At 42.7% G+C, this 12,478-nt stretch overlaps 1 protein-coding gene across 2 annotated transcripts in view; it reads right to left on the bottom strand.

Moving 5' to 3' along the window:
* Positions 1-3,363: 3,363 nt before the first annotated feature.
* LOC309369139 (uncharacterized protein) overlaps positions 3,364-12,478 on the bottom strand; it is an 83,203-nt gene continuing 74,088 nt past the window's right edge. The window contains exons 2-4 of one of the 2 annotated variants that reach the window (XM_081909855.1): positions 12,292-12,374; positions 11,436-11,562; positions 3,364-5,110 (exon numbers count right to left, since the gene is read on the bottom strand). In XM_081909855.1, the coding sequence (XP_081765981.1) occupies positions 3,528-5,110; positions 11,436-11,562; positions 12,292-12,374 (1,793 nt within the window). In that variant the 3' untranslated portion in view covers positions 3,364-3,527. The remainder of the gene's footprint in view (positions 5,111-11,435; positions 11,563-12,291; positions 12,375-12,478) is intronic. The other variant, XM_081909856.1, reaches the window with a different exon arrangement.

The raw sequence follows: 12,478 nt of genomic DNA on the forward strand, positions 1-12,478 counted from the left end.
AGAAGGGCAGTGCCAAAGAATGCTCCAACTACCGCACAATTGCACTCATTTCACACGCTAGCAAGGTTATGCTTAAAATTCTACAAGGAAGGCTCAAGCAGTATATGGACCGAGAACTCCCAGAAGTGCAAGCTGGATTTAGAAGAGGCAGAGGAACCAGAGACCAAATTGCAAACATGCGTTGGATTATGGAGAAAGCTAGAGAGTTCCAGAAAGACATCTACTTCTGCTTCATTGACTATGCAAAAGCCTTTGACTGTGTCGACCACGGCAAACTATGGCAAGTTCTTAAAGAAATGGGAGTGCCAGATCACCTCATCTGTCTCCTGAGAAATCTCTATGTGGGACAAGAAGCTACAGTTAGAACTGGATATGGAACAACTGATTGGTTCAAAATTGGGAAAGGAGTACGACAAGGCTGTATTTTGTCTCCTTGCTTATTTAACTTATATGCAGAATTCATCATGCGAAAGGCTGGGCTGGATGAATCCCTAGCCGGAATTAAGATTGCCGGAAGAAATATCAACAACCTCAGATATGCAGATGACACAACCTTGATGGCAGAAAGTGAGGAGGAATTAAAGAACCTTTTAATGAGGGTGAAAGAGGAGAGCGCAAAATATGGTCTGAAGCTCAACATCAAAAAAACGAAGATCATGGCCACTGGTCCCATCACCTCCTGGCAAATAGAAGGGGAAGAAATGGAGGTAGTGAGAGATTTTACTTTCTTGGGCTCAATGATCACTGCAGATGGTGACAGCAGCCACGAAATTAAAAGACGCCTGCTTCTTGGGAGAAGGGCAATGACAGGCCTAGACAGCATCTTGAGAAGTAGAGACATCACCTTGCCAACAAAGGTTCGTATAGTTAAAGCTATGGTTTTCCCAGTAGTGATGTATGGAAGTGAGAGCTGGACCATAAAGAAGGCTGATCGCCGAAGAATTGATGCTTTTGAATTATGGTGCTGGAGGAGACTCTTGAGAGTCCCATGGACTGCAAGAAGATCAAACCTCTCCATACTGAAGGAAATCAACCCTGAGTGCTCACTGGAAGGACAGATTGTGAAGCTGAGGCTCCAGTACTTTGGCCACCTCATGAGAAGAGAAGACTCTCTGGAGAAGACCCTGATGTTGGGAAAGATGGAGGGCACAAGGAGAAGGGGACGGCAGAGGACGAGATGGTTGGATAGTGTTTTCGAGGTTACCAGCATGAGTTTGACCAAACTGCGGGAGGCAGTGGAGGACAGAGGTGTCTGGCGTTCTCTGGTCCATGGGGTCACGAAGAGTTGGACACGACTAAACGACTAAACAACAACAACAACAGCAGCACCTTAAAGACCAACCCCCCACCTCCCCACCTTCTCACTATATAGAAGGGTCTGGAAACTTCTGTTTCAGTGTATCTGAAGAAGTGTGCATGCACACGAAAGCTCATACCAAGAACTGACTTAGTTGGTCTTTAAGGTGCTACTGGAAGGAATTATTTTTTTTTATTTCTCTACAAGGTCAAAGGAAATGCAGAAACCTCCTCATTGTCTCTGTCCTCACAAATCCTGCCTTAAGGGCACATTTAAGGTGTGACTAGGGTGAGCCTGTGACCTGGCTCAGGAATGACGTATTATCATTACAAGAGAATGGCCAGCCTCCCCAGGTAATCCAGTCAAGTGACCATTAACAGGTAACCTGGCAGACAAGGTAAAAACAACACACTTCCACTGCGACCAGGGAAAAGCTTTTCCCGTCATCTAGCAGAGTTTGCGAACAGCGATGTGGCCTGTGTGAAGAAAGCTCAGGCATGCAGAAAAGACTCCGTACGCAGCTTCTTTCTAATCTAAGAAGCTTTATTGTACAGTGGCAAGATAAATCAGCAGTCTGGGAGAAAGAGCTGACATGCTGTCTCTCCCCTTCAAAGCAAAACAGAAAGTGAAGTATTTCACATTACAAAGTGTACAAACCCTTCCCCTATGTGAACACACCCCCAGCGACAGGATGTAACTTCCCGAGCTATTAACCCTATAAGCTCTGGGTCTCCTCACACCCCCTCTCATCCTGTACCGCTGGGGTGAATGTAAGCACTACCACTTACCCCAAACCCAACACTTCACAGAACTCCCCCTGTTTTTGGAAGCTCAAAGGTTTAGTGAACCCATCTGCCAGAATCTTCTGGCTCGGACAGTACTTCAGCTTCACTAAGCCTGTCTGAACACTCCGACTTGCATTTTGGAAACGTATGTCCAAATGTTTGGTTCTGGACATAAACTGTCCAGACTCTGCTAACTTCAAACAGGGTTGATTGTCTTCCCAAGTGGTGATGGGCAAGCAACACTCTCCACAGATCTCTTGGACCAAACACTTTAGAACTCTAGTTCCCTACAAAGCTCTGACAACGCACTGAATTCAGCTTCTGGTTGTTTTTTTTACAAATGTCAATGTGAACATTTCCCCCCCCCCAATTCATTATATATCATTTCCCACAATTTTTAAACTTCTCTACATTTCCGCCACCTATGATAAAAAGTATCTTCTTTTTCATTACATTTCCAACATATGTTTGACTCGGTTTTATATATTTTTGCTTTCTGTACTGGTGTAATATACCATCTATACATTTTCCAACCACAGTGGTACCTCGGGTTAAGTACTTAATTCATTCCGGAGGTCCGTTCTTAACCTGAAACTGTTCTTAACCTGAAGCACCACTTTAGCTAATGGGGCCTCCTGCTGCCGCCGCGCCGCCCAAGCATAATTTCTGTTCTCATCCTGAAGCAAAGTTCCTGAAGCGTATGTAAACAGGTACCACTGTAGTTTTCTTTCAAAAGATTTGTAAATTTGAAATTTACTTTCCACGATTTTTCCCAGTCCTCAAATTGTATGTTATGTCCTATATCTTGTGCTCATTTGATCATGACCGATTCGACCTCATCTTTTGTTCCCCATTCTAGCAAAATACTATACACTTTCTTCAGCATCTGCACTTCTATAATTTCCTGTTGAAATCTAGAAAATGTATAACTAAACCCTTTCTTATTATCTTCCTTGTATAACTCAAGTAATTGTAGTGTAACCAACTCTGCAAATGATCTTTTACAGTGGTGCCTCGCAAGACGAAAAGAATCCATTCCGTGAGTCTCTTTGTCTAGCGGTTTTGTCATCTTGCGAAGCAAGCCCGTTGACGGCTTAGCGGACTAGCGCTATTAGCGGCTTTTAGCGGCTTAGAAAAAGGGGGGGGAGAAAAAACCCCCGCAGGAACTCGCAAGACATTTTCGTTTTGCAAAGCAAGCCCATAGGAAATTGGTTTTGGGAAGCACCCCCAAAACAGAAAACCATTTCGTCCAGCGGGTTTTCCGTATTGCGAGGCATTCGTCTTGCGGGACACCGCTGTATTTCCTCATATTCTTTTAATTACCATTTCCCTTCAGCAAATCTATGTATGTAGGCCACGTCCCCTTTTTCTCTCTAGCCTGTATGAATTATTTGATGGGAAGTGAGAGAGGAGCTCCTCCTGAAGCTCTTTCCACATTCCACACACTAATAGGGTTTCTCCCCTGTATGAATTCTTTGATGGGAAGTGAGATCGCAGCTCCTCCTGAAGCTCTTTCCACATTCTAAACACTGATAGGGTTTCTCCCCTGTATGAATTCTTTGATGGGAAGTGAGAGAGGAGCTATCAGTGAAGCTCTTTCCACATTCCACACACTGATAGGATTTCTCCCCTGTATGAATTCTTTGATGGGAAGTGAGAGAGGAGCTCTTCCTGAAGTTCTTTCCACATTCCATGCACTGATATGGTTTCTCCCCTGTATGAATTCTTTGATGGGAAGTGAGAGAGGACCTCTGATTGAAGCTCCTTCCACATTCCACACACTGATAGGGTTTCTCCCCTGTATGAATTCTCTGATGCTTGGTGAGATTGGAGCTCTTCCTGAAGCTCTTTCCACATTCCACACACTGATAGGGTTTCTCCCCCGTATGAATTCTTTGATGGGAAGTGAGAGAGGAGCTATCAGTGAAGCTCTTTCCACATTCCACACACTGATAGGGTTTCTCCCCTGTATGAATTCTTTGATGGGAAGTGAGTCTGTGGCTGTGAGTGAAGCTCTTTCCACATTCGACACACAGATAGGGTTTCTCCCCTGTATGAATTCTTCGATGGGAAGTGAGAGAGGAGCTATGAGTGAAGCTCTTTCCACATTCCACACACTGATAGGGTTTCTCCCCTGTATGAATTCTTTGATGGGAAGTCAGAGAGGAGCTCTTCCTGAAGTTCTTTCCACATTCCACACACTGATATGGCTTCTCCCCTGTATGAATTGTTTGATGGGAAGTGAGTTTAGAGCTATCAGTGAAGCTCTTTCCACATTCCACACACTGATATGGTTTCTCCCCTATATGAATTCTTTGATGGAAAGTGAGAGAGGAGCTCTGAGTGAAACTCTTTCCACATTCCACACACTGATAGGGTTTCTCCCCTGTATGAATTATTTGATGGGACATGAGAGAGGAGCTCTTCCTGAAGCTCTTTCCACATTCCACACACTGATAGGGTTTCTCCCCTGTATGAATTCTTTGATGGGAAGTGAGAGAGGAGCTATGCGTGAAGCTCTTTCCACATTCCACACACTGATAGGGTTTCTCCCCTGTATGAATCCTTTGATGGGAAGTGAAAGAGGAGCTATCAGTGAAGCTCTTTCCACATTCCATGCACTGAAAGGGTTTATCCCCTGTATGAATTCTTTGATGGGAAGTGAGACTGTGGCTGCGACTAAAGCTCTTTCCACATTTAATGCAGTGAAAAGGTTTCTCCCCTGTATGAATTCTTTGATGGGAAGTGAGATCGCAGCTCCTCCTGAAGCTCTTTCCACATTCCACACACTGATAGGGTTTCCCCCCTGTATGAGTTCTTTGATGGGAAGTGAGAGAGGAGCTCTGACTGAAGCTCTTTCCACATTCCATGCATTGATATAGTTTCTTTCCAAGGAGATTTTGTTGATGGGAAGTCGAATAGGAGCTCTGACTGAAAGTTTCCCCACACTCCAAATTTTTACATGGCTTCTCCTCTCTGGGGATTTTGTCGTTGTCACCTTTGTTCTCGATTTCCAATTCATCACCATCTGCAATGGAAGCAAAAAGGGATTAGAGCCTCAGGAACAAATGGAGAAGAACTGAAGGGAGTTGGGTGTGTGTTCATTCCTGTGTTGTTTGTTTATTATGAGATTCTGATGAGTTGTTGAATGTTGCTTTGTTATACAGTCATGGTCAAAATTGTGGACGACTTCCGGAAAAAAGTGTATTTCAGAGGTTTGATGGCTCAAAACACCACTTCTTTTGGAGTAATATCATAACATTATATATCAATGGAAAGATAATTTAAGCAGGAATGTAATCCAACAAAGTTTGTTCAATTACCTGTATTTTATCAAATGTTATAGCCAATAACCAAAAAAGGAAGCTTAGGTTGACTTTTTTCAGTGTGTTATGTGATTGCTATCAAGTTGGTTGTTTTTTTGTGTTCTTTCATTTAGTGAGGTTGTAAAACATAATAAAATTATAGAAATGGAACAAAGAGTTGACTGGTCACCCAGAAAGCGATGTAAGATTCTAATATTAGTGAACAAGGCTACAGTTATGAAGAAATTAGATGAAAGATTGGGGAAAACAAAACCAAAGCTGGCCTTTCTATATTTTTGAAGGGGTATAAGGAGACTCAGTCACTACAAAATCTGACTGGTAAAGGCAGGAAAAGTTGCACAAAGGCAAGTGACGATGGACGAGTGGAGAGACTGTCCCTACATGACAGAAGAAAATCATCTGGGTGTATACAAGATGACATGGTGCAATGTAATGTGAAGTGGAGTGCAAGGACTGGTCTAAATGTTAGAATTCTAAGGAAAAAGCCATTGTTATCTCTCAAGCAAAAGTTGAAAAGATTAAACCCATGTTAACTGGACAGCGGAACAATGGGACACTACCTTGCTTGGTAGTGATGGCATGAAATACGCAAGTTTCTTTAACTGGGCAAGAGGAGAAGAATCAGAGAAGATTTATATCCTACTTGCATTACACCGTCTGTGAAACACCCAGACAGTGTGATGATCTGGGGTTGTATGGCAGCAAAAGGTGTGAGCAGAATTTGCATCATTAATGGGAATGTTGAGCCCAAACTGAAGCGTTCCACAAGTGATCATTTCCCAGATACTGAAGCATTTCTATATATATTTATACAAATCTTTCTTTCTTTCTTTCTTTCTTTCTTTCTTTCTTTCTTTCTTTCTTTCTTTCTTTCTTTCTTTCCTATTTCAACAGGATTCAGTTCCATGAATGTTCCATGCTGTGTGCAAAAGGTGCTTTAAAGATAATCCTTTTGCACTGCTGGAATGGCTTGGGAATAGCCCAAACATTAACCCAATTAGAAATCTATGGCGCCAACTGTGGCATTCGTATGGAGTCCCCAGTCATCCCACGGACTATTGACCCGTACACCACTAATCCGCTGCCACCACCCAGTTGGCCAGTTAAAGCAAAATGGAATCCAGCATAGATGGGAATTTCCAGAAGGAATTTCCTTCTATTACAAAGACAAGAGGTTCAAACTAAGTAGCCTTCAGGATCTGGAAAAATTCTCCAGAAGATATGATAAAGAGTTGGGAAAAGTGGAGAAGGTAAGGCCAGGACAGGACCAGTCTGAAGAGGAGAAAGAAGAAGAGGGAGAAGAGGAAGAAGAGGATAATGATAACAAGGACCCCCAGGAGAAAAGGAACAATTAAACCAGATAATTACAGAACAAGAAATTGAGAAGGCGATAAAGAGAATGAAGATAGGGAAAGCTCCAGGCCCTGACGGCATTCCGGCAAAATATTATAAGACACTATATGGACCATTATTACCTGTGCTGTGTGAGGTTATGAAAAACATTTTGAAGGAAGGGGGAATTCCAAATACCTGGAAAGAGGCGTACATCACTTTAATCCCAAAGAAAGATACAAATGGTTTGAGTGTTAAAAATTATAGACCTATTTCCTTTTTGAACAATGACTATAAATTATTTGTGGATGTGCTGGCCGACAGATTAAAAAAACTTTTAAAGGAAGTAATACATAAAGATCAAGCTGGTTTCCTACCAGGGCGACAACTGAAGGACAATGTTAGGAACATAGTGGCTATAATTGAATACTTGGGAGTCTAGAAATGATAAACAAGCGGCCTTGGTGTTCATTGATGCAGAGAAAGCATTTGATAATGCTTCATGGCGGTTGATGAAAGAAAACCTAAAAACAATGGGAATAGGAGAAATGTTTTTGAAAGGTATTGAGGCTATATACTCAGAACAAAAAGCCAAACTTATTATAAATAATAATTTGTCTGACAACTTTGAAATCTCTAAAGGCACCAGGCAGGGTGTCCTTTGTCGCTCCTGTTGTATATTAATTACACTTTTGGAGTTATTAAACAAGAATTTGAGAGAAGTGTCAGAAATCAGAGGTATTAAGGTGGGATCGAAAGAGTTTAAAGTAAAAGTGTTTGCTGATGATTTAGTTTTAACATTAGAAGACCCAAAGAACAGTGTACAAAAAGCCCTAGAGAGAATGGAGGAATTTGGAAAAGTTAAGGGATTCAAACTCAATAGAAATAAGACCAAAATGCTGGTAAAAAATATGAATAAAGAAGAGACAGAGGAATTGCAACACAGGACAGGAATTATGGTGGTTAAGAAAGTGAAAAACCGTATTTTTCGCCCTATAGGACGCACCGGCCCATAGGACGCACCGGCCCATAGGACGCACCTAATTGGGGGAAGGAGAATAAAGGGGAGAAAAATTATCCCCCCCCCCAGCTGCGGGGGAAGCCCGAGCTTTTAAAAACGAACCTACTGTAGTTTTTAGAGGAAAAAAGGATATCTGCCTGAAGCGCGGGGCACTCTGCTTCAACGCGCCCCGTGCTCTGGGCAGCAGACTGCTATCCGCAGCCTAGGGAGCCCTGCGGGAACTCCCGCAGGGCTCCCTAAGCTGTGGATATCTTCCCGAAGCGCGGGGAGCTTTGCACCAACCCCTCTCGCTCTCCAATCTTCAGCGAAAGCCTGCATTCACCCCATAGGACGCACTCAGATTTCCCCTTCATTTTTGGAGGGTAAAAAGTGCGTCCTATAGGGCAAAAAATACGATACCTTGGAATTTGGTTGACAACAGGGGAAAAATTGTATAAAGATAATTATGAAACCATATGGAGAGAGATTAAGAAGGTTTTAGAATTTTGGAACAGTTTGAAATTATCCTTTTTGGGCAGAATATCGGTGATTAAGATGAACGTTTTACCTAGAATGTTATTCTTATTCCAAACATTTCCATTGATTAAAGGGACAGGACAATGTTGAGAATGGCAAAAAAATAGTGTCAAGATTTGTCTGGCAGGGAAAGAAGCCGAGGATCAAAACGAAAATGTTGATAGATGAAAAAGAAAGAGGTGGATTTGGCTTACCAGGTATGAATCTCTATTATGAAGCATCCTGTCTCGTATTGTTAAATGAATGGATAACATTGGAAAATACAGACCTATTGGATTTAGAAGGTCATGACAACAGGTACGTGTGGCACTCGTACCTGTGGTATGATAAGGTAAAAGTTCATAAAGGTTTTTTAAACCATGTGATCGGAAGGTCAATTTATGAAGTATGGGAAAGAAACAAATATTGGTTGGAAAGGAAAACCCCACCTAAGGAGATCTCTCCATTCTTCCTTTATGTCCTTCCTGACAGGCCTCTGGCCTACCTTAATCTTCTGCAGCATTGTAACTTCACCTTCATTTTCCTCCAAATCCTCATATATCTCTTGTTCCACTTTCTCGGATTTATCAAATTTCTTTTCCTGCTCAGCTGCAACGGCTTCTGTTCCAACTTCAAGGGCTTTTTGTTCAGCAACAAAGACTTGAGTCAAGTCTCTTCCAGTTCCAGTAAAATTATTTACTGTTTCATTCAGTGTTATTACCCTTGCAGTCAAAATATCGCTCTGTTCCTGGAGCTTTCCCAGGAGATAAAAGGTCCTGTTCATCTCAGTGAGTATTTTTCCACTTGCAGCCATTTCTTACATTGTCCCAAAAATCCCCTCTAGGGGGATTATGGTTGCTTAGTATCCTTCCAGTTCCAGTCCAAAAGTCAAAGTAACTTATTCTTCTTTATTCCCAACAATTTGTATCCAAACTAAAGAAATCTAACCAGCAAAGTCACCAGAAACAAAGTTTCTTTTTATTCCCCAACTTTGACAGCTAGTTTGACAGCTGTCAAAGTCCTCTGTATCTTTTCAACAGGCTCTCTCGCGGATCACTCCCGGGTCCCGGGGGGTTGCACTTCAGCTTTCCAAACCAACTCTTATCCTCCAGCAAAATTACTTGTACTGTCCAATCGTGAAATTAATAACTTTTGTCCAATAAAGACGAAGATATTTCTCTCAACCTTAGTTATCTAATCCTTGCTTTAAGTTATCTACAAGGCGGGGGGGGGCAGACTTCCTTTTTGTACCCTCCCCGATCGTGCCAAATTCAGAAGAAAAAATTTCCCTTTTAAGTCCAATTTCCATATTACTCATGGGTTGTTGCTTTTAGTCCGAATGTTCAAAGGAAAACGTCAGCGCTCTCCGTCCATGGCATGTGGCTTCACTCAGCAGTGGAAGCAGAGGACTCTCAGCACCGCGCCGCTCCCCGTCCCGTTCCGTAGCCTTTAAAAAGGCTCCTTCGCGGGTCGGGGGGCACAAATGGTGCCCGCCGAGTCACCAGGTCCACAGGCTTCCACGCCTGTGGTTTTTAAGGGTCCCCGCGCCGCCGCCGCGGCAGAACCCGACCCCTGCTGAGCCGATTCCCTCCGGAGCTCGGAGGGAATCCGCCATTAGGCGATGGCGCTAACCCGGAAGACTAAAAAAAAGTAAATATGGAAGGAAGGTGAGCTACCTATGAGGAAATTATCAGAAAAATGGAACAAGGGTTAAAACTTAAACCATAAGAGTAAAGAGAGGGCATGAAGATGATATATAGGGGGCATTTGACACCAGTAAAACTGGCGAAAATGTATAGGATGAGGGATAGGAAATGCTTTAAATGTAAAAAGGTGGATGGAGACTTCTATCATACGTGGTGGGCTTGTGATAAAGTCAAGAATTTTTGGGAGTTGATCTATAATGAACTTAAGAAAGTACTTAAATATACCTTTCCCAAAAAACTAGAGGCTTTTTTGTTGGGTTTGAAGGGGAAGGAGGTTAAGAAAACAGACCAAAGGCTATTTATGCGGCAAGGAATATTTTGGCCCCAAACTGGAAATTACAATAAGTTCCCACCATTGTGGAGTAGCAGACGGAAATGATGAACTACACGGAATTAGCCAAACTGACTGGCAGGATTCGGGATCAGGACGATCAGAGATTTCAGGAATGTTGGAGTAAATGTACTGTGTACTTAAAGGATAATTGTAAAAAATTTAAAAACCCTGGCAGGATTGAAATAACTCCTACAATGTATAAGAGAGATACAAGATTAAAAATTAAAATACGCAACTGGAGAAAATAAGGGATACCTGCTGAAGGGAAGGAGGGAAGTCACAAGCTCGGCAGAGCTAAAAGTATATATGTGATTTAATGTATTGTAAAATGAATGTGTAAAGAGAACAATAAAAATTGATTGGTAAAATATAAAAATAAAGTTAATGTTCTTTTTATATGGGATCAGATTATAATTATTTATGTTTCATGTTTATATATATGTTGGAAGCCGCCCGGAATGGCTGGAGGAACCCAGCCAGATGAGCAGGGTAGAAATAAAAAAATATTATTATTACTACAGTGGTACCTCGATTTAAGAACAGTCCTCTTCCAGAAAATTTTAAGTTTCTTATTATTATTATTATTGTTGTTGTTGTTGTATTATTATTGTTGTTGTTGTATTGTTATTGTTGTTGTTTTGTTGTTGTTGTTGTTGTTGTTGTTACTATTATTATTAAGTTTGTAAACCGAGGTACCACTGTATTACTATCATCATCATCATCATCATCATCATCACCGCTACTTTTCCTGAGATTCAATAAGCCTAGCTCTTCTTCTCTGGGATGAATTTTATTTGGTCCAGTCATGGCATCCCCTCCATCTCCAATGTCAGTCGTCTCTTTGGTCAACCCAAGACTGACAGGAGCAAAAACAGAAAACCTGAAGCTACTTATCTTTCTGAAGCTGACATTGAATATGGCCTGGGCAGTTCGGACCAGCCCAATCCTGGTAGAAAAAGGAATAATTTGAAGAAGATTGTTCAAAGGAAAAACTGTAAGTTACTCTTTATTGTGGGGGTGTTAGGTTCCCAGGTGGTGTAGGGGGCGCTGTTGAGCTCTGTGAAAATATCTGAGATTGGTCACATAGAGGTATTTTTTGTATTTCCAGGCTGATATGACGATCGCACAGGGAGCCTTACCAAGAGAGGCCACGATCCCACGATTCTCCTCCATGACGTCCTTATGCAGAGCTCTCTGGTCAGGATCCAGCAACGCCCACTCCTCGTCCGTGAAACAAACAGTGACATCTTCAAAGCACACTGGATGCTAAAAGAAAAAGGGAAATGTCCTCCTCTGAGACAGCAGAAATATGATCAGCTCCACAATGCTCTGTTGTTTCCTTCCTGTAAATTGCGGTGTTGTTTAAATAGGATTGCTTTGCTGCACATTTTATTTATGGATGCTCTGCATTTTAATTATGGGTATTCGTCTTTGTGCAAATAGGTGGTACTCCACCTTGTGTTTTCAGGCCACTATTTGTTCTCATTTGTCCACTGCTTAGAAACAAATTTTTGCATTCAGTTATCAATCTAGACATAAAATAATCCTCTTTAGGTCTTGGATTATCTAGCAGAGATTCCTGCACAGCAGAGGGTCTTCTGGCTCTGAGAGACAAGCAGAGAGGGTGGCTTTTGGCAAAAGGAGAGGGAGTCACCGGTGGCTCCTCCTTCTCCTGACTCACCTCAGCCTCTCGACCTTCTTCTCCCACTCGTCTCCTTCCTCTTGTGCCTCTGATTCTGCACTGCATTCTGCCACAGAGTCTCCCAGCCCACTAAGCCCTGTTACCATTCCAGCTTCTGACACCTCCTCTTCCCAGGCTTCTCCCTCTTCCCCCTCTGACCGCTCATCCTTCCTCCACCTCCACTCCTTCGGCTCTGAGTCATCTTCCCTTCCTGGTTCCCCGGCTGCTTCTTCCCACCATTCCTCTGTGCCCAACCAGTCCATGACATTGCTCCATCCCTCAGCCTCTGGCCCCACAAGGCAGCTTCCCCTGACCTGATCTGGTTCCACAGCCGCTGCTTCCCTTCTGCCCCCATGAAAAGATGGATCAGGAGGTCTTGCTGGCATCCTTCTGTCACCTGCAAAAGAAAAAAGGTAAGCAGGACGCCAGGAGTGCCTGCTTCTCTCACAGGTGAAACAGGGCATCTCTAACTACAGATGGGCCTTTGAGAAAGACTTACCT

Source organism: Podarcis melisellensis, assembly GCF_964234715.1.
Source record: "Podarcis melisellensis genome assembly, chromosome: 4".
Taxonomy (NCBI): domain Eukaryota; kingdom Metazoa; phylum Chordata; class Lepidosauria; order Squamata; family Lacertidae; genus Podarcis; species Podarcis melisellensis.